The sequence below is a fragment of the Poecile atricapillus genome, chromosome Z (genome assembly GCF_030490865.1).
Source record: "Poecile atricapillus isolate bPoeAtr1 chromosome Z, bPoeAtr1.hap1, whole genome shotgun sequence".
Classification (NCBI taxonomy): domain Eukaryota; kingdom Metazoa; phylum Chordata; class Aves; order Passeriformes; family Paridae; genus Poecile; species Poecile atricapillus.
Genome location: NC_081289.1, coordinates 24,060,490 through 24,082,651, shown reverse-complemented (window position 1 = coordinate 24,082,651; position 22,162 = coordinate 24,060,490). Strand labels below are relative to the sequence as shown.

The 22,162-nt window shown below is 37.1% G+C and overlaps 1 protein-coding gene across 2 annotated transcripts in view; it reads left to right on the top strand.

Moving 5' to 3' along the window:
* The window catches only part of LOC131573118 (xylosyl- and glucuronyltransferase LARGE1), a 270,574-nt gene that overhangs the window by 65,899 nt on the left and 182,513 nt on the right, over positions 1–22,162 (top strand). For both annotated transcript variants that reach the window (XM_058826722.1, XM_058826720.1), the window contains one exon: positions 14,991–15,177. In XM_058826722.1, coding sequence (XP_058682705.1) covers positions 15,072–15,177 — 106 coding nt within the window. In that variant the 5' untranslated portion in view covers positions 14,991–15,071. The remainder of the gene's footprint in view (positions 1–14,990; positions 15,178–22,162) is intronic.

Sequence of the window (22,162 nt, the reverse complement as noted above, 5' to 3'; positions counted from 1 at the left end):
CCTGCTGTAAATGCAAACGCAGGAAAAATGCCCCAAATAAGCTACCTTTATCAAGTACCTAATTAGCTCAGTTGTTCTGCTTCAGCACAAGACAGGTTATGACTAGGATGATAAAAAAAGGGAATTCTTTTATAGCCTAATTTTTAGATGAAGAAAAAACTTGCATTTGATCACAGCTGTTGATTTTTCTGACAGCTCCGCAGCCTGTGACTTTTTCCTCATTAATACAGCTATATGAAACTGTTCTTTTTCACTTTACTTCATACTTTGTGTGGCTTCAGCGTTTTCTGCAGCTTGATGTAGTACAGCTTTGTCCATGTTAACAATTACTGAGGCCCAGCAGGAGTAGATGTGTAGAGTAAAATAGTCACTGCAGAGGACCAGATACACAGGCTGCATTCATTCAAGGTTTTTACAGTAGTCTAGCTGCAGTCTTGTCCCAGCAGCTGAGCATCCTTTAGCATACCCTCTGAATATATCTTCTGGTTTTGTTTCATCCTAAGGGTATCCAGTTTGTCCCCTCACAGCCTCCTAGTCGTGCAGCTCAGTCTAGAATAAGACGGAATGCTTGGGGAGATTGTATCAAAAGGAATGAAGGTGTTCCTTCTCTGAATTAAAATGCTGATGTAAACTCACTTATTGAATTTGTTCTCAGTTGTAGCTGAAACTGCCTGCTTCCCTGAGTTTTTCCACATTGATTCACTAAAATGAATAGAGATTGAATTTATGACACATATGTCATGGTTGCTGTAGGGTTTCAATTGATAATATTACTGCTATTAGCATGCTGATTGAACTTTGTTCCCCGTAAACTTAAGAATTTTTATACCTCCAAGTCATTTATATTACGTAGCAAAACAATTTTAGATGTTCTTATCCAAGATCTCAACCTCACAGATGGCAATAAAACCTAAACAGAAAATCCAGCGTGTTATAAGAAAAAAAAAAAAACAAACTAAAAAAATACACAAAATGTGTATATCTGATTCATTAATCTTTGTTAGTGGCACTTAGACAATATTATTGAACTACTGTGGTAAAATATTAATGAGGATTGAGGTATTACTTAGATGAGATTTTCACTGCAGTTGGGCTCTTTGGTTGTTTTTCTTAACTTTACCATTGACTTGCTGGGTAGCAAACTTTCCTTAAAGTCCTAAAGTTTTTACCTTAAAGACCCAAGGAAGCCCAAAGATATTTAAATATTATAACATTTAATTTAAAGATCTGGGTACCTTTATATCAGGATATGTTACAGGAATGTTGGAAATGTTAAAAAATTTGAGACATTTGAAGGAGGGATGAGAATAGCTAAAACAATTCTGTTTATACTGCTAAAATATTTTAGTATAAAAAGTGGTAAAATACTCTCCCAAGGAACTGTTGTAGTGTTTCACAGCTTTTCAGCTGATAAACCCCTGCGTTCATTTCTGCTCAAAAGATAGTTTTCCCCCTGAACTCTTTCATGTAATTATTTGCTAGCATCACTTTAAGTATTAGAAGAATGACATGTACAGTGTTTGATCATATCATGGAATATAGCTTTGAAGATGACAAAAAAATACCTTGTTGTATTGCACGTTCAATATTGCTTCTTCCAAAGTGTTTTTAGCCACTAAGTAGATGTTAGTCAACCTTTACCATTTTGCTTAACTTCATAAAACTGGTTTATAATATTCATCTGTAAAGGTCTTAACATGAGTTCTTATCTGTATGTGTATAATGGGTAAGGTCTTCTCAGAAGTTAAAATGCTCCAGGACCTCTACCTTTGGTTGGTTACAAACTGCTCCAGGCATCTGTTTATTAATGAGAGTTTATTAACATTTTGTCATCACAGTATGTGTATTTGGAAGTCAGTGAAATACAGCAGACATATTCTGCCTGAATCAGACTCAAAAATTCCAAAAGCTGCATTATATGATCCTGAATTGTGATAATTTCCATTAATGCCTCCACTGTGCATTTCCAGTAAGGCCTCCAACAGTAGTACCAACCCCTATGATTTTCTTAGAAGCCATGAGGTACCATTTTTTTTTCAAGTTCAGTTCTTGAAGTTCTAATAAAACTTCAGCATTCACACTTACTAAAAAAGAAGTTCAGGTTTTTATAGTTGCAACTATAATTTGAGATACAAGCTTTCAAAGCTTTCTGATCTGAAGGTGTTGAAGAAAATTAGAAGAGGAGTCCCTTCTTCCCCCTCCTCTGCTGGTGGGAACTCTCTTCAGTTCTGAGACACCCAAGGTTGTCAGGCTGCTAATGCATGTTGTTGAAATGGCCACTTAGGCAGAAAAAAGACATATTACCTTAGTTTAAAGGACATTTTACAGGAACACCATTTTCTTTAGCATATTTTTCACTCTACTGTGCTTTTTAGTAGTCTTTAAGCCTGCTATCCAATTATCTACAGCTTCACTTTCTTACTTTAAATGGTGCTCATTGTTGCTTTCAGTATATTTCACTGTCTCTCTATTTCAAAATCAGTTTGTAAATGTCTTTGGCTTGAGAGATGACGTAATTTTAAGGTCAGCCATATCGATAAATATTAATTGGTTTCTTTAATCTGTCAAAGTCTGTGTTCTTCCAGCTGCTGTATGTGAGCTAGAAACTAATGTATCTCACAAATTCTCAAATATGAAACATTATTCCATAAGAGAGTATGTAAAGTTTACAAAATACAAACAATTAGCATTCATATTAGCATTTAATCAAGTTGAAACCTTTCAAGAATAAATGTTTTTTTTCTTTCAAAAGAATATTCCCTTTTAGGGAAATTGAATCAAATGTAGATGATTTTACTTGATGCCATTGAAATACAAAGCCAGTGGGGTATGCATTTTGGAGGTAATGCATATTACTGGCACAAACCTTTTCGCTTTTTTTTTTATCTGCTTTTACAGGTTTGTTGGCTTTTTTTCTCGTTGTTGTTGTTTTTTAGATAAATAATTGAAAAAGTTGTGGCCAAGAATCAACCACTCAGAACATAATTTACCCTGTAGCTACAAAATTATGTCTAAATGCCTGTAAATGTCTGAAGACTGTACATGACATTTTTAGCATTTTATAGAAGAGATATTTCGACAGCCTTACTCTTGAAATTTCCAGCCTTGTCATTCTTAACACACTCAAAACATGGATTTGAGCTGGTTTCACTTTATGTACCACAGCACCTCTAGTAACTGAATACATTTTAGGTGTCTCTTAGTAGAAAGGTATAAAAAATGTAGTCACTACAAGGTATACTTTGACATTTTCATAAAACAAGGCAAACAAAACAGGTCATACAATTTCAAATCTCTTGTAACAAATAAGGAGAAAAAGTTGGAAGCTTAACATCAGGACTTCTAAGACCAAATTCTAAGTTGTCTGTAGAATATATGGAGCACATATTTTCCCAGGAATTAGTGGTGAAAAAAATATTCTAGTTCTCTATTAAGTATCTGTTTCTATTAAAGTACCCCAAAGTTAACATTAGTACTGTGTTCTGCAAATGATGACATCTTATAAAAATTTGGGCCATTTGATTTGTGCATATTCTCTAAATTTTCAAATATTCTCAGTGGGGTTTTATTGTTACATTAGAAATAAAGGATTTACCTTCTCTTTCAGCTCTGCAATAGTATATAATCACTGCATGCATTTTATATATCCATAGGTCTCATCCACAGCAGCCAAAAAAACTAAAGACATCCAAGCCCTTTTCAGTCTGTTTTAAAAAATCTTTTTTCATCAATTGAAAAAATAGTTGATATAAGCTTGGCAATAAACAAAACGTGTCCTACCAAACTGTGTCCTCATAGCTGTGGGTGAATTTTGGAAAAACAATATTATGTAATTTGTTGTCAAAATCAACCTGTCTGTCTGAATCACATTAGCTAATAATAATAATAAAACTCTGGACTACTTTTTTTGCCTTTCAAATAACTGCATTGTTATGTCTTATATTTTTGGCATCTCCTAGCAACAGAAAAAAAAGTTCCAAAAAGTTTTATTTTTAGAAGTGTGCTAGAATTGTTTTCCCAACTATTATATTTTCATGCTGTCTCACTGACAGGTTCCCATGAGCAAGTGAAAAAGCTCCTCTGCTTAAAGTGCAGTGATCCATAGTGGTTATTGCTCTCTGTTGCAATACAGATTGAGGTGTGGCTCATCTTGTTAGTGAAGCATTGGCCTTGTGGTCATTAGCATGATCCCAGTCTCTGGACCGTCATAACTGAATTGTTTAGTTTATGAGCATTTTATCTGCTGTTTACATGGCCCTTAGATTCAAAATACTGTGTCCCTGTGTCCTGTAGGGTTATGATGAAAGATAATGCTCACGGTACAAGAATAGAGTAGACCATCTGTAGGTAACAAACCCAACATTGTAACCATGAGTGTTACACTGCAAAAGGCATTGCCTCCAGAGGATGTCCTGATCTGCAGGCCAAGAGGTGGGAAGGGCTCGGTCCCTGTGGAACAGACTGGCTGCATCTGTGTTGCGTAACATCCTCTGCTTGGATCCCAAGAGACTGCTGTTTTTCTTTCTTTGTAGGATTCACAAAAACTGCCACAGTTCACCCAAATGGTAGCAAGATGCAGAGGGATATATGTTGTATTTCTTGAGGCATTGCATAATGGCAATGCCTGAAGGCAGCAAACCTGCTGAGGGAGTGTTCCAGTGCACAGGGAGCAATCTTATCCATGCTGCCTGTAGGGAATAGCCCCTGTGCTAAATCTTGTTCAAAAATTCCCCTGCTTTTGTGACAGAAGAACTGACCTGTCTCACCCTGAAAGCCCAGGAGCTAAGAGATACATGGAGAACCTTAGCAAATCACAGCTCTGTAACAATCAGGGGAGTAAAGTTATTAAAATAATGGTACACATGGGATTTTTTTAACTGCAGCTCCATTGCTTTGACTAACTTTTTAAAAAATGTATTTCAAATGTATTGTTTTGGCTTTGGTATCAGTTGAAGTTATATTTACATATGCGTGGTTTTAAGTTTGTTGTATTAAGACATATTTAAGAATTTCTTGGTTTTAAACTAAAAAGATCTAATATGCAGAATGTCTCAGGAATCAAACTTCAGTATGGAAATGTGGAGAGTCTTTCAGAATTTCCTTTGCAGGTGTGAATATTCATAATAAAACTTTCAGTCATTTCTGCTCCATTGTTTCACTTGGGTGAAATACTTCGATCCAGTTGACAACAATCTCAGACTTGAGAGAAGGATCTCTTTCACCTAAATGCTTCTCTGAGACTCTTACCTGGTCTTTGTCCTGCTCTGATGAGACTCACTCTTGAAATCCTTAGAGGGTAGCCTGACTTCTGCTCTTATTAACTATTGCCAGACACAGAAAGAGTCCAATTGTCTTAAAAGATACTAAAATATAGAGGCAGTTAGGAGAGAGAATAAGAGGAATTCATCCTCTTTCTCTCCCCTTGTCTCTGCCAGGCAGTGCAAAGCATGCTTTTGTTTTATATGGTCATGCCTGTATGTTCTTCTACATCCTTTCATGATCCTCAACACCATCATTATCCTCTTTTCCTTTCGTTAGAAAAGGTCTGGCAACCTCCCCTTTGCCCTGAAAATTATGAATTATAATCAAAGTGGAATTGTTAATTATGTGCATTTGAATAAGGTAATTCTTTTCAGTGTATTAAGTTTCTTTATAAAATACTTACTAAATATTTTATATTTATTATTTCTTTACCTTCATCTAATTGCAGAATTACAAGAACTTCCGAAAACAATAGTGATGATAATGAGATCAGTAGAAATTACAGTGAAGTTTTCATGCAGAGATATAATGAAATGTTTAGTGAAAATCATTGCAATTTCAGGAAATTCACAGAGCCCAGTGGCCATTTTCTCCAGGCAAACCACCCTCCCTCAGACAGTAGTTTTTAAATTAAGAGTAAAGAGCTCTCCAAATGATAGGTTGGTTTGAAGAGAGCATTATTCAACCTGCTTTGTACAGAGAATTCGACTAGGTGACCTCTAGGGGTCCCTTCCAACCTAATTTTTTCTATGATTCTATTGAAATGCTAACTCCACACATGGAACATTTGGATTCTTTAGAAAGTGTTTTTGCCTGCATCTCCTCCTGAAGCAGGTTTCTGCAGCTTTGTTTAGCTTTGATAATACCTTTCATAGTCCTTTTGTAATTAAAACTTGTGTGGTATTGTCTAATATCCACATTAATGTGTATAACTAAGTAAGAAGCCATGAGAAACCTGTGTTTATGAATTCCAGTTTATAAAGCCCTCTTCCACTGTTCCAGTGTTCAGGAATGTGTCCTGCATGAAATAACCTAAATTCACAGCTGCCTTTCCTACATAAAAAAGTGTCTGGCACCAAATTACTCTGCAAGAGCTTTGCTTCTCTGTCAGATAAAATGGAGTGTGGGGTGTGAGCACCTTTCCTATCAATTTGTAGAGAACCCACTCAGCCTTCAGAAAGCCTGCAGAAATAGATAGTCCTTATAGCCCACTTGGATGGTATCATATTTAAGAAGTAAATATTGGACCTTGAAACACAGGGATTTCAGCAGGAAACTTACAAAACAACAGTTGCTCACAATTCTTGGTGCTATTTGATGTTCTCTAGTAGCATCAAAGAGCTATTGGGAATGTATAGTGTGCTTGGTAAAGCAGCACTGTGATTGTAGCAAAATATTTGTTTTCTGCTTGTGATTATGGTCACATATTTGAATATACTACACTTCATTTCCTATTTGCTGATTATTCAAATAGGAAATTACCATCAGTTCTTGGAATTTTCATTTCAACATTTGTTTTATTTTTATATAAATCTGATAAAAATATTTGTAACTTTAGAAATATTTAGACAGTGGTAATGAGATGAGGACTTTGGTGCTTATTTAAAAAATGCAGCTTTTCATCAAGTTTGAGAGACTTAGTCCATAGTTTTTGTGAATTGATGCTAGTTGAATTGCTCTTACTGAAACTGTATTGATTTATACTAACTAAAAGTTTAATCTGAGATTCTCTGTGTGTTTCAATATAATTATTTATGTGCGTGTTCATTCATGCATAGCAGAGTAAGTTAGTTGGAATTTTGAGGATTTACATTAAATGGCCACTGTTTTACAACTGGGTACAAAATTGTGGCATCAGGGATCATAGAGTTGCATTTGGATAGGACCTCTGGAGATTGCCTAGTTCAACACACCTTGCTCAAAGCAAGGTCAGCTAGAGGAGGTTGCTGGAGGCCAGTTGGGTTTTGCATGTCTCCAAGGATGGAGGCTCTGCAGCCTCTCTGGCTGTGTCACTGGGGAGTGCAGACCTGGACACAGCATTGCAGTGATTCTCACCGCTGCTCAGTAGAGGGGGATGATCCTAAGGAGAGCTTCATGTGTTTCAGTTCTCACATACAGAGTAATTCCTCCTTCTGGTCTTCTTGGCCAATCCTTTCTAAAACTCCTGTATCCATCCATTACCTGATTGCTGCAGCCAGGTGTCTCCTGTCACTCAATACCAGCTGTGCAACTGAATTTTAACCAGAGGATATATATACTCCTCAGCTCCTTCCTTCTTACTGTCAGAATTGAGGAGAGAGCCACCTGGGCCCATTTTCCTCCCTTCTTTTATTGTGTAAAAGTTTTAATTTGCCTAATTTAATACAAATATTTAATAAAGATCAATTTATAAGTATGATGCCAGCTTTTATTTCCATCTGGCAAGTAAGTAGCTGCTGTAAACATCCTATAAATATGTAAGCATGTTATAAATTCCCATGTAAAGCTGATTTGTAGTTTGAGATCTATGCAGTAAAATAAAAGTAAGGGGTTTTTTTTAGGTGGTGCTTTTAAAAAAAATTTATAGTAGGACTTTACTTCATAGAAAGATGGATTTTTTTTGTTTTTTTTGTCAGGGAGGAACATTTCAAGAAATAATTGTTCTCTCCTGAGTAAAACTTTCTAATAAATCTTTAATTAATTTCCTTGTTAGAGCAGCTTTATATGTAGTGGATTCTAATGAAGGTAAACACTGCTTTTGAACAAGCATTCAAGAACTTCAGCTGAGAAGCAAAGTATTAGCATAAAAATCATGGAGAAGGTTTATGTATGATGCACATAGTGCCCTATTACTTTTTTAAAGAACATTTTCTTTTCTATGTGGCTGTATGTGCACAAGGTGAATGGACAAACCCTTGGCTTGTCTCTGGTCATGAAGCAGGATGATACTGTGGGGTAGGGGTGGGGAGGGCAGTGATGCACCAACAAACAGATGTTTTCTTTGAGGTTAGAACAGATAGCATGTTACCTTTTTTTTTTTTTTTTTTTGATTGCCTCTGTAGCTTCTTTAGGGTGGAGATGCTTGGATTAGGAAAGGTGTGGAGGTTTGTCCTTTTTATAAGTCTGAAATTCATATATGTAATAATGCTGTGACCTAACTGTAGACTGTGATTCTGAAGGAGAGCTGCTTTTCTGTTGAAAGATCCTGTATCACATAGGATGTATGTGGTACTGATGGCTGGTCATGGTCTCCAGTATGTTGATGATTCTGTGGAATTGGGATCTCAAATTCTAAGGTATTCTTAGTATGTGTACAGAGGATTGTGGTAGAATTCTGCCATACACAAACCAAACCAGGCTCTGTTTCATATTCTTTTAATCGTGTTGAGCTCTTAGATAAGCTGGGGAGTCAGGAAATATTGATGCTGCATGCCCATACAGCTGAGAGAGTAGAGATGGGGTTTGGAGAACTCCTTGAGAAAACAGGTCAGTAGCTGCTTTGAAAGTAAGTATAATTCTTTGGTTGCAAATGAAATGTTACAGGCAAGATTGATCTTTCTGTCATGCTTGTATTTTGTTCCTTCTCACTTTTCTCAACTGTATTTTTTTTTCCCTCATGTTAACAGTGACATTTTGGTGAGGCTTAGGAAAAAAATCTTTTCCTGTTGATCTTAGATTGTCTTAAGTTTCAGGATTTCATTCTTTTGAATGAAAGTGTAGGCGTGAAGGGAAAAAAGAATACCATTAGAAGTGTATGTATATATGTACATACATAAAGGAGTATAAGGAAATGAAAAAGGGAAAACGTGAAAGCATGTTATTTATTTCCTTCTCTCTGTCTGTGACTAATGTCAGGAAAGATTCCATTCCTGTGGTGATGTTGCTGACTGCTGGAACCTTCTAGAAATCTTTGCTTAACAGGGCACTAATAGAATTTTCCCTAAGCCACAGCTGGTACCGAGTGAAGATAGAAAAGATGTCAATCCTGTGTGCCCTTGGAGCAGTTAGCACAGTTCCAAGGCAGAACTCATTTGTGCTGTCAACTTAGTGGCTATTTCCTCTCTTATGGATAGGACTGCTTCCATGTAACTGGTTGAGAAAGAGTACATTTGGTAGCATTTGGAAACTGCTGTAATCTTTAAAGTGGCTGCACAGAACTTGTGAGGTGGATGCTGAGTTTGAGTATATTCCTAATACTTATTTAAAGTCATGATACTATGGGGTTAAGAAGTCTGATTTTTGAGGAAATTCAGAGTGTGGCAACAAAAGGAGCCTTAGAGTTGTTTCTGTAGTAAGCTCTTCTGGATGGAAGAAGAGGAGGTTGATGGAAGAAGAGATGGCATTTTCTTTCAAAATGTTGTTTCTGTTCTAAAAATTTGAGAAGTGGAATATAGCAACTATTCTGGTTTTAACTGGAATAGAGTTTATTTTTTTCTCAGTAGATGAAAAAGTGATGTGTTTTGGATTTAGCATGAAAATAATGTTGGTAACACTGATATTTTGGTTGTTGCCAAGTCATACTTATTCAAATAAAAGGATTTTTCAGTTTCCCATGCTCTGGCAGTGAGGAGCTTCACAAGAAATCAGGATGGAGCATGGCCAGGACAGTTGACCCAAAGGTCAGAGATATTCCATACTATATGACAATATGCCCAGTATGGAAACTGGGAGAGTTATCTGGAAGGGGCTGAGTGCTGCTTGGGAACAGGCTGGGCATTGGTCAGCAGGTAGTGAGCAGCTGTACTGTGCATCACTTGCTTTTTCTTGGGTTTTATTCCTCCCTCTGTCTCCTTTTTATTGCATTTACAGTTGCTGTTGTAATAATAATGGTGATGATAATAATAATATTTTGCCTCATTTGAATTCCTCAGCTGTTCTTGTCTCAACCCATGAATTTTCCCCTTTTCTGATTCTCCTCCCATCCCACTGGAAAGGATGTGGGGGGAGAGAGTGGCTGTGTTGTATTTAGTTGCTGTCTGAGTTTAAACAGTGAAAATTACTAGAGAGATGTTGAATTACAATTTAATTCTTTCCTATTGTGTTTCCTAATCTTGGGTTTACTTTATGCCCTGCCTTTATGGTACCAAACTTTTCTTTAATATTACAATGTCATATGACAACCAGCTCCCATAATGGGAACACTGCAGAGCTGCAAGATAAAATCTGACTGTCAGGGAGTAAACCCGTTATAAACCTTCATTATCAACATTTTAAAAAACCCAGAAAAATACTGCATATGATACTGGGTTTTTTTTACATTATTTATATTTTGAGTGTAGCAAAAATCTGAAAAATCTCCTGTAAGGGATGAATGCTGCATTGATACAGAGCCAAGGGAAAAGCTTTACAGTAGAAATTGTTCATTGACTCTGTGACTGCAAGTGTGAAGAAAGAGAGCAGAGAGACTGCAAGAGCAGAAAGAATTAGATAACATTAATTTAAAAACACAACAAAGCCAAGGCACAGGATTGCTGTATAAACAGCTTTAACTATATATATTTATTTCCAGTGGCTCTGAAAACAAATGGAAGATTACTGGGAAAAAGATTAACTGTAACAAATGCAAGGAAATGTTTGAAGCAGTTAGAAAAGCTTTTTATAGTAGAGAAGTTAAATCTAGTTAATTGTGTTTGATTTTTGTTTTCATAATTACTTCCATTGTTTCACTGAACTCCTGCTGAATGTCTGACATAGTCGAGTTCTCATGCCGTAATTAAAAAAAATAAAATATATAGAAACTGAATACCAATGTGATTAGTGTTGTGTTACATACTTAAATACATGTGCTACTCATACTGGTTGAGAGCTGCTTTATGCTTAGCTGAGGAGATAATCCACGATTTGAAACAAAGAAACTGCTGTGTTAAGTTAGTGTGGTTAATGGAAGTGTTTGACTATACTTGAAGGTAAGAGGGGTCGTTGTGGTCAGGTGAGAAGGTCAGGAGTAAGGCATGAGTAAGTCTTTGTAATAGGAACCCCAAATCATTTTAATTCCCACTGTGCCCCCATGCACTGGCATTATCCAAGCTGGCAGCCTTTTGGAGCACTTGTTAGCAGCAGTCAGGGAGCGGTGAGCTGGCCCGAGGTTGCAGCACAGTCTGTGCAGCTGTTTCTGTGCAGCAGGTTTTATAAATCCTGAACTGGTGTGTCCTGGAAGTGTAGGGCACCTGACACGCTGAGAGCAGGACATATGACATGTGATGTACATGCAAGTAGCTTTTGTGGGTATTACTTACTGAATCCAATTTCTAAAATACAGTTATATCAGGCTCTTGGAGCACAATTGAAGAGCAAGGTAGAAGAGAAGAGTATCCTGCAATGCATGCACTTTTCTGTATCTGTGGCACAGGCATAAAACCTGATTGTGTCTGGAGGGGTAAAGCTGAGACCATGTTTGAAACTGCAAACTCTCTCTCTGCGTCTAATTTTGGTTTCCCTTGCTTTGAGATAAACCCAATAAAGATCGATGAAGTTGCAGATGCTTGTTGTGGCTCAGTTAGACCTGAAAATACTAACATTGGACAACAGGTACGGAGCAACCACTGGCTATTTTTTGATCGGGGTATCACACCTGGATGCTGTGGTTAAATTGGCCAGTTATTCCTTCATCCTTTGTTTTGTTTCCAATATATTTCATGTTGTGTATTTCTGAGTACAGGTGTTTAGTTAACACAGCTAACTAAAGCTGTTGAGACTGAAAACTCTCAGGAGGAGCACTGCATGGTTTTGTGTAAATGAAGCGAACCATTTTACTGAATAAATGAATGTGCCTAGCAATGTCACATCTGAAGTAGCTTCAGTTTCAGCTTATACCATGAAACTGCTTCCTAAGAGCTTTTAGGCAGGTGACAGTTTGATTCGGTAGGATTGTGACATGAAGAGCAGTGGAGACTGTAGAAGAATTCTGAAAGGCATTTTCAGGCTCATAAACGTGCAGCTGTGTTTTGTTCTCAGTCCTTAGTCTAGCCAGTGTTGTCAATCCCTTTCCTTCCATGGTGGATGTCAATCTGGCACCTGTTGAAAGGAAAACCAAGTCAAAAGAGCTGCAATGTCTTCTTACTATTTTTATTTGACAGTGTTATATTAGGTATCATTGTTTCTGAGTAAAGCCAATAGTGAATACATGATGGAGTCCAAAGCTCTTCGTGTAAGCCAAGGATCTTCATTATGGAGGCTTGATGTAATTGCTTGTGTAATGGTTGCACATGGTGCATCATCTACTTTGGATAAAAGTGCTCAGCAAGTGCTGTGATTTTATACACTAAAAATGAATATTTAAGACCCAAGGGAAGCTATTCACAACTTAAGGGAGCTGGGAATATAGTAGAAGCATGATTTTAAGTAGTTTATGGCTCCTTTAAAGCACTGTTAAAAGAAGTATCTTAACATTTCCTGGGGTGATCCATCACAAGCTGACTTGTCTGTTCAGGATTTTCCCAAATGTTTTTCTAGTTAGATAAAGGATACACTGAATGTGCAAAATGATTTGGCTGTTTTGTCTGAATGATGACAATTTGTAGAAAACTGAATTTGCCACATTCCTGTGTTTCCTTTGCAGCTGAACTGGGAGTTCAATGTTATGCATTATACCTTTTTGATTTGTTAGAGTACTTTAAATTCATAGGGCACAAAAGCTCCATGTCAACCTGTTCAGAAACTTAACCTGCATGGATATTTAAAAGAATATATAGGGAAAATTAAATTATTTCTTAAATATGCCACCCCAGGATGAATTAATCCACTAACAACACTATAACTCTAGGCTTCAGTCTGTATGTCATTGCGCTGGAAACTTGCATCAGCATACTTGTAACAGTGTGATTTCAGAAATGTGGTGTTGACTCTTACTTTGTTAGCTGTAATTTTTACAGGTGTCATTGATAGGAGCATTATTCAGCCAGTGGATGTTTTAGTGCAACATGTGGCTATTTGCCAATGACTCTGCTTGGGAGTTTATATTTTCTGAGGTTTATTTTTTCTATGCACAGACTGATATCAGTGGTGCATGCCAGTACATTTAAGGGAAAAAAAAGAATTCTTACTTAAAATAAGTGATTCTTTGCATTTTATAATAAACATGCTTATAAACACAGAAGCCTGTGAAATTATCAGTGTTTTTCAAGTAGGCATGTAAAGCACTCTCTTCAGAGAAGTTGTACAAGCTGTGTGCTATAAGGAAAAGAAATGAAATGTAATCATTATCCAAGTACAGTGAATAAAGATAAGAGTTCTCCACAATTTATCTACCAAATGTGTGTCTCTAACACAGTGACTCTAATACCCCAGTTGTAATATTAAGTCTGCCCACATATTTTGTGCAAAATCTCTGTGGTGAGGCATTCATTGCCTTGAAAAGCTGACACAATGGAATGCTTTTTGTGCTGTCTCTGGACAAATTATAGTCCATTTTATCAGTTCCAAGGTCAGAGTACTATCATGGCTCTTAAACTGTAGTGCAGTAAAGTGGGCTCTATTGGATGTTCAAGGAACAGCTGTAAGTTTGCCTGATTACTGCAGCCAGGTATCTCCAGCACCAGCGACTTTTGTCTGAACCTATTTCTCTTGTCTACATTCTCATTTTTGCTGTAATTTAATTTCAGAATTGATTTTTACTGCAATATATATGGAGTTGCAGAGTTAAGACGCTCTCAAGACACACAGCAGCCATCGTTAACATGTCACTGTGGAAGTGCTTTCATTGCTTGTATCAGCTCTAGTGCTAGTTTAAGCATAAGTCAAAGGGCTCTGTTATTAAACATCTTGTACTACCAGAGTCTGTTTCTTTCCCTATCATTCTTGTAGACCACTTCTACCATTAGAACTGAAAAACTAAAGCCCTTTCGCACAGAATCTGAAATAGATTTGCATGGACTTAATGCATCTCTTTCCTTTTCCAACATGTCTACTACTAGTTTTTACTTCCCTTTCAAAAAAACCTGGTATCAGTATGAGACATTATTTTTATGCTCTGCATGCCTGCCCTGGTGTGAGAACATTAATTTTCCTGTGAATAAAAATCATCGTAATTTTTTTTCTTGGCCCCTCTGAATTGCAGAACAATTATTTCAAATTAAGATCAGAATTATTTTTTTCCTAATAATAACTGTGGTATTCAGCAGAATCTATTTTTCTCACGGCAGACAATCTAAAGCTCCTGCTATGCCCTGTGTGAATAAGGATATTTCCTTTACCATTTTGCACTTTCTCTTCTCCCCTTTTACACAGCAGTTCATCAGCACTGCTTTTTGATGTGCAAAGTGGGTAATTTCAGAAACATCCCTCTACCCCAAACCTCAACTTTCCTTTTTTTTGGTTCACTCTCTTGAGTTCATGACCAACTGCAGACAGATTACTGATTCAGTGGTGTGACTTCTGCTCTTGGGAGCAGGGGAAGGAAGGTGGGTGGCTTTCTCTTAGCTGCCATGGGACCCCAGCAAACATGGGCATCAAAGATCTCAGAGTTCCTGTAGAGTAAAATGAGGACAAAACTGCAAATAAAGCTGACATCTCTCGGTAAGATGGAGCTTAGCGTGTTTTTAGTGATACGATGTGCTTTACTGTCTTAATTTGACTTCTAAACCTTGTTTTATTATTAAGCAGTTGTGGGTAATTTTGAAATGGGTACCACCTTGCAATTGCAGTAGCCCTTTTTTTAGCTCTGTTCTCTTAATTCTTTAGGAACACTGGCATAGTCTATAACTTTTTGTAGAGAAATAAGCTATTGAAATATTTTTTCCTTTCCTTTTCAGGGAGTAATATGTGGGAGGCTGTGGACTATTTGCTTCCGACATAGGAACAGCATTGAGTTGGGATTCTGCACTCCTGAGAGAATGCTGGGAATCTGCAGAGGGCGACGGAAATTCCTGGCTGCCTCTCTGACCATCCTTTTTGTCCCAGCCATTACGTGGATTTATCTGTTTCCTGGGAGTTTTGAAGGTAGGAGAGGAATAATGGCTGGTGGGGGGGCGGGGTGTTGAGTGATTTGTACCTGGGCAAACAAAGATAGTTCAGTCATCATTCATTTTATTTAAATAAATCTCTTTGGGCTTGCATATGAAATAGTTCCCAAGGTGCAGATTTCAACAAAGCAGCTTCCTTACAGTGTTCTCACAACTGAGGATGCCGAGTTAATTGCTGGCCACAATTAACTTGGTTTTCCACTCACCTTTAAACTTTGAAAAAGCACAACAACTCCCCCCCCTGCCCAGTTTGCTAATTTTTTTTCTGTATTTTCTAATTTTTAAAAGTTGGTCTATCCTATGCCCTCTAAGATATGTCTTGTTTCAGATTTGCTGAACACAGAAAATCAATTAATATCTATATAAGGTTTGTTTACATAAAAGTGGTTTGATCCACATCCACCTGACTGTCAGTGGATTGTTTTAGTTGGAATATCTTTCTGTCCCCTTCTTTTTTTAGGTGGAAATCCTCCAGTTTATAGGTACATTGACTTGCAGCTATGTAATGAGCACTTTTTAGAACAAACTTGGAATAATCACTACTTTGTCTTTTAAATTGCCTGTCTGATGAAGTTTTTTTCTGGCCTTACAGACATTCAGCAGTTATACTTCAGTTAGGTGAGGTTCAAAGATTCTGGCTTTCCTGCGTTTTGCTGCTTTCTAGCTTTTTTGTTTGTTTTGTTCATTGTGGAGTTGAAACATTCTGTGTTGGGCTATAAGTACATTATTTTGGCAAGAATAAAAAAAAAGTCATTCAACCTTTGTAGTTGCCTTAGCATGAGGAAAGGTGTTCCAACCTTGTAAGAACTGCTCAGTCGCTAGTTTACAGTTTCATAATTTTAAAAAGGCATTGTTTAAAATGTCAAGCTTCTTTCGTGTATCCTTGGCTGAAAAATCTGTGCTGTGTTTGGAAACAAAAGGGGCTTTCCATGTTAAATTGCAAGTAAGAATATGTAGGATTTTCAGTGTGTGTTGCATACAATTCTGAATTAGTTATATGCCATGTACAAATATTTGTTTATGCAAATTTATTTGAGTACTTAAAATTCTACCTTAATGTGTAGTCTCCATGAGCTCATTCTAGAATGAAACACTTGTAGGATTCATGTTAAATTGGAAATACAAGGAGTGCTACCTGCATACTTAAAAATAATGATCTGGCAGGCAGAACAGTACTAATTTTGTTTGATTTTTGAAAGCTGAGCAAATGCAGGCCTCACCTTTTTTCTTTTAGAAGAATATTATGCTGCTTTGTCGTAATGACTATTTTAATTGTGTCCACAATTGATAATGCTGTGGTGTTTTAAATTCCTCTGTGGGTAGAATCCTTTGTTTTTACAGAGAACTCAATACAAATCTTGAAATTTGCTGCTACGGGGTATTTGAAGTGACTTAAAGCTCTCACTGTGAATTAATCTTAAATGCAAACCAGGGAACAAAGCCCATTACCTATTGCAAAGCCTTGCACTGAAAAGGACTGGAAATTATAGTTAATAACTCTTCTGGTTATTTTTCTGTATCAGTTTTCTTTTTTCTTAATTTTGGATAGGGATTATTTAATCTTTTTTGATTAAAAACTAAGGTCAGCTAGATATTTATTTAACCCAAAAATAGCTAGCATTTTCCTTAACTTGTACCTATTATGGACAAAAAGTTAGTGTTGTTTTGTTATTCTACATGATGACTTGTTTTTTTTCTCCACAGTGGTTCCCACAATTTATTCAGGTTTGAGCTCTCTGTGGAGGTTACAGTGAGGTGAGGGTGGCTTTCTTCTCCCAATTAACAAACAATAGAACCAGCAGAAACAGCCTGAAGTTGCACCACAGGAGGTTTAGATTTGATATTGGGAAAAATTTCATCATGGAAAGGGTTGACAAACGTTGCAACAGGCTGCCCAGGAAAGTGGTGGGGTGAGCATCCTTGGAGATGTTTCAAAGATGCGTAGGTGTGGCACACAGGGACATGGTTTAGTGGTGGACATGGTAGTGCTGGGCTAATGGATGGACTCAATGATCTTAAAGGCCTTTTCCATCATAAACAATTGTATCATTCTGTGATTCTCTGATTTGGTACAAATTGCCTCACAACAGCATTGTGCCTTGATTTGAAACCATCAGGAATGTAGAGTCCTCTCTGCCTCCTGGCATTTGTTTCTTTTGTTAATCACAGGGCTAGAAATTGTCCTTTCAGTACATCTGGTTTTAGATTTGAGTAAATGGTTCTTGTTAGACTTTTCTCTGCCAAATTCAAGATATCATCAATACCTGGTATCTTCATAGACTCATTTAATTATTCAGTGTGGATGGGACCTCAGGAGTTTTCGCATTAAACTCCTACTCAAAATCAGTGTGGGTTTTGGAATCAGGCAAGATTTTTTTAGACCTTTATTCAACAGCATCTTGAAAACCTCCAAGGACAGAGAATACATGGACTTCCAGATACACCATGAATGAGTATTCTGTATAGTTTTTCACACATCAAGTAGTGCACCCATATACATGGTGAAATCCCAGCTTGGGTGTGGGGATACTGTGCTTAAATTCAAAGGAGATTGCATCAACTGGTCATGTGTTCATAGTCATTTCATCCCAGAAAGCAATCAGGCTGGTCAAGCATGATTTACCTTTGGTGAATCCAGTTGCCCTGCCAAGCCTGGGAAAGTTTTTGTTTCAAGACACCTACATGTAGTTGTAAAATCACCGTGGTCTTTTATTTACTAAGGAAAAAGGTTGACCTAGCTGAGTTGTTGTAGCAAAAAATTTTGTGGAGATTTTTTAGTTCTTCTGCTCTTGTTTGTTGGTATGTTTCAGGGCTCTAGACTCAAATCTCTGGTATGACATCTATGTATTCTTGATGCAATTAGGAATTACATTACTCATCCATGTGTTTATATCTAAGAACTTGTTATTCATTTGCCCTAGCAAGGGAGTGAGGTTACATTAGAAACCCTTTAAAAGCTTTGTTAGTGAATCTGTATTACAAAATATGCCTTACTGCAGTCTGTTCCCATATCCTGCTTTTTAAATAGTTCCAAGTTCCTTAAGACAGAATTTTGTTTTATTTTGGATTTTGTTCTCTTGTCAGAAGGTACATGGCAGCCTGCTACTTCGTAGTTGTCACTCAGGCACTTCCAGTGAGACCCTTCCCTTAGAATATTCATTGGAGGTGTTGTTACCCAAGCTGTGACAGCAGTAGCTACTAAAAGCTTCATTAATCATGTATAAATCTCTATTAAGGTTATGAAGCAGAATATTAAAGATAGTATTGAATATTGTATGGCCTTAGAATGTACCTGGTTACTGTTTTTAATAGTGCACAAGGACAGCATAATTTCAGTTATCTGTTACTTTGAATGAAAAAGCTAATTGTTCCAACATTCTTAGATTATATTCAAAATAATAGAGTAGGAAAGGAGGAGTGCATTTAAAACAGGGAAGAGGAAATAATCAAATAATACATGATGAATTTTCATTAGAAAGAAAATAGCAGTTTCACTAACTAGTGGTAGCTCCATAAATAGCTTAATTTTCCAAGCTATATGCTGCAGTTTTCTATCCCCCTTACCATGAAGGTCATGTAAAATGGAGATTTGGAACTGTAATTTGACCATGTTTTCTAGATTACTGATTTAAAAAAAAAAAAAAAAAAAAAAATGCTCTGTGGCTGTGGGACCTCAGCAGATTTGCAGTCACCTCTGTTTTGACAGGGTGAAAATACACTTGAGTTTCCAGTCCCTATGTGGTGGATCCACTTGAGGCTGAAAGCCTGAAAGTGTCTGTGTAGAGCTCCTGTGTAGAATGTATTTCCCAGGAAAGAGAAAGCCAGTAATGTAACCTTAAGATGAAAAATTGAAAAGTTATGTGTGATCCTGTTGGGAGTCTGTGAGAGAGCAGTTGACTTTGGTTTCTTTTAACTGCTCGGGTAGCATTTTAAAAAACAGAGTCTGCCTTCTTTCCTGACACTTGCTTTCCTTGATTGTCCTCTTTTCACTCCAGTGTTGGGCAACTATCATTCCCTGACAATTCATTTCAGTCAAAGTCATCTGTAAAGACATGATTGAAGCCAGAATTGGGCAAACACCTCATAAAATACAGTAAAATAAATTGAGGGAAGGCTGCAAATATTCATCTTAGTATTTAAATGGATTCACTTTGATGCTGTTCACACTCTTTTTGTGTATGTTTCCATAAATATTCTAGTGAATATGTTAATTGAGAAGACTGTCTATGGGAACAATGAATATCCAGTTTTAATATTCATGGGAAATGGATTTTGAAATCATATTTGTGAATACTTGAATCAAAAAAACTGATTCTGGGGGTTCAGCTTTTTTCAGTTAAGTGCCAAAAGTTTATCACATGATCTATGGGCATGATGAAAACTGCCTGAACTTTTAATGCTTGCATTAAGTTGCTCATAGAAAGAGGCAAACAAATAATTAATTACTAAAATGTCTATCAGACACTTGCAACTGAATAACAAACATCAGAAAATAATTCCCTCACAGACAATGTAATCAAAAAGACACAAAGCATAGAATTGTTTTTTTTATTACATTTCCTTCAGTTGGTCTGAATTTTATCTGGTATGTGTCTCAGCAGGATTAAACAAGAAAACTTAACCTAGTGTCCATTTAAAATAGAAGCTTCCACCTTTTCATTGATCCTGTCTTTTTAATAAAGTTCTGAGAAAAGAAGTCCTGAAAGGATGCCTCTGCACATAAGGGTGCTACTGTGATGAGTGCCTGAACAGTTGATAGGAGGTGTGTTTTGTGAATATTGGCTGTCCTTAGCGAGAAAGCCGCCCCTTCATTTCCATTCTGGAGTAAGTGATGCTGGCCTACTCCTCTCTTGTTACATTTCTTTCAGGTGATAGAGAATTGCCACTTAAGCACCTCTATTTCTACTGCAATCACTGTACCTTCTTAAATATGTTTAGGGATCCACGAGAGTAACATTAGTTATGATAGCAAAAATCTCAGGCTTATGGGAAGTTCTGTTGCTCCTGGAAAACTTGTCCTTCTATGAAACCCTGGTGATTTGGTGATGCAGAATGCTGATAAAAGACCAGAAGGTACACGCTGTGAAAGCTGAGTCTCATTCTCTGCTCATTATCTTTAACTTAGAATTCAGTGACCCACCGTTTATTTTGTTTTACAGACTTGAGAAGCCTTATATGTCCATCGTCTGAGAAAATAAAATTAATAAGTGAATATTGAAAGAGTTTTACTCTCCATTTTATAAATAGTCTTCTAGTGAGCAGTGACAGGAAATTTGAAGTAGTTTCTGTACCAAAAGAAGAAGGGCCTTATGCCATTGTATGTCAGCCAAATGTCAGCCAAAATACACCATGGTCATGAGAAGCTTTTGGAGGTCAAATGGTGGAGTTATTGAGGAATGTGGATTTTTGATTTTTTATTTTTTTTCATCTCAACCACTTTTGCAATTAAACTTAAGAGTTTGGCAATACAATTTTATCCTTAGCTGGTAATATCCACTCCCGCTCAGCCCCTTTGAAGTTGAAGTCAGTGCTGTTTTTTCTTTAGCTTGCCAGGACTTCACATCCTTAAACCAATACCCTGTCATCTCAAGAGAAGCCACAAATCTTGTAATGGCCACTTCTTTTGTCAGTGAGCTGTGCCAAAGGAAAGCAAGTCCACATAACTTTTTGGAATTCCAGTACAGAGAGCGTGTGTTTTCTTTTGATGCATGTGTTTTTAAGTACGTGCTTTCAGAAAAGCGAAGTAAACCGAAGGCTTAGCTTTTCTTCTCTGTACAATCTCATGATTGAATGGAATGTTTCTTTGCTTCTAAACATCAGTTTTCTCTTGGCTTACTTTTTCTAGACAGCTCTTAATTTGTCATTTCTGGCAGAAGCATAAAGATGAGAATGAAAAGGAATTCTTTGACAGGAGTGAGGGGCCAGCTTCTTTGTAACAGCAGCTAAATTAATATAATTGGTGGGATTTCTCAAAGGTTTTGTTTCATCTTTGTCTTCCTCCTTCTTTGAACAAACTTGAGAAGAATAAAAGTTGCATTACACAGAAGTGAGCAAATTTATCCCAAGAAGAAGGGCCATCTGGATGCCCAAGCTCTGTTAGGGCTGTGTGGAAGCCTCAAGAGTAGGACTGTTATTTCCTGATTGTTCCTCCTCTCTTTCAAAGATAGGTACATACTAACTTCATAGTCAAAACGTGTTTTTTGGTATAAAAAAACAGAAAGCAATGTGACCTTATCACTCTCTACAACTCCTTATCACTCTGCAGCTCCCTGAAAGGTGGGTGTAGTCAGGCGGGGGTTGGTCTCTTTCCCCAGGCAGCAACTGACAGATTGAGAGGACACAGTCTCAAACTACATCAGGGGAAATATGGTTGGATATCAGGAAAAAGTTTTTTTCTGGGAAGAGTGATAAAGTGCTGGAATAATCTGCCAAGGGAGGAGGTGGAGTCACCATCTCTGGATGTCTTAAAAAAAACCCTGGATGTGGCACTTGGTGCCATGGTCTAGTTGTGGTGTTAGGGCATGGGTAGGACTCTATGATCTTGAAGGTCTCTTCCAACCTAGTCATTCTGTGATTAAATATCTGGTTAAAAATAAACAGAAAAAACAAACCCCAAGAAGCAGCACTAAGCTTTCTGAAACAAAATGTGCAGTTTTAAGTACACCAGAACTCCTTTGTGTGCTAGAACTAATGTAGCCTGACTTGCTGTGATTGATGTCATGCAGCTGATTGATGTTGAAGTTGCTTTTCCTACAATTTATATAATCTAGCTCCCATATGGATCTCCTGGTATCTAAATAAATCCTGAGCTCCTGCTGCAGTGTATTTCTCAATGGTAGAATGTTTGGCATCTCTCATATCTCTCTCTCTCTTCTCTCTCTCTCTCTGAGTTCCTGGCAATTGTAGAAGCTTCATTATATCTGACTTCTTTCCTTCTAACAAAGTCATTTGAAATTAATCAA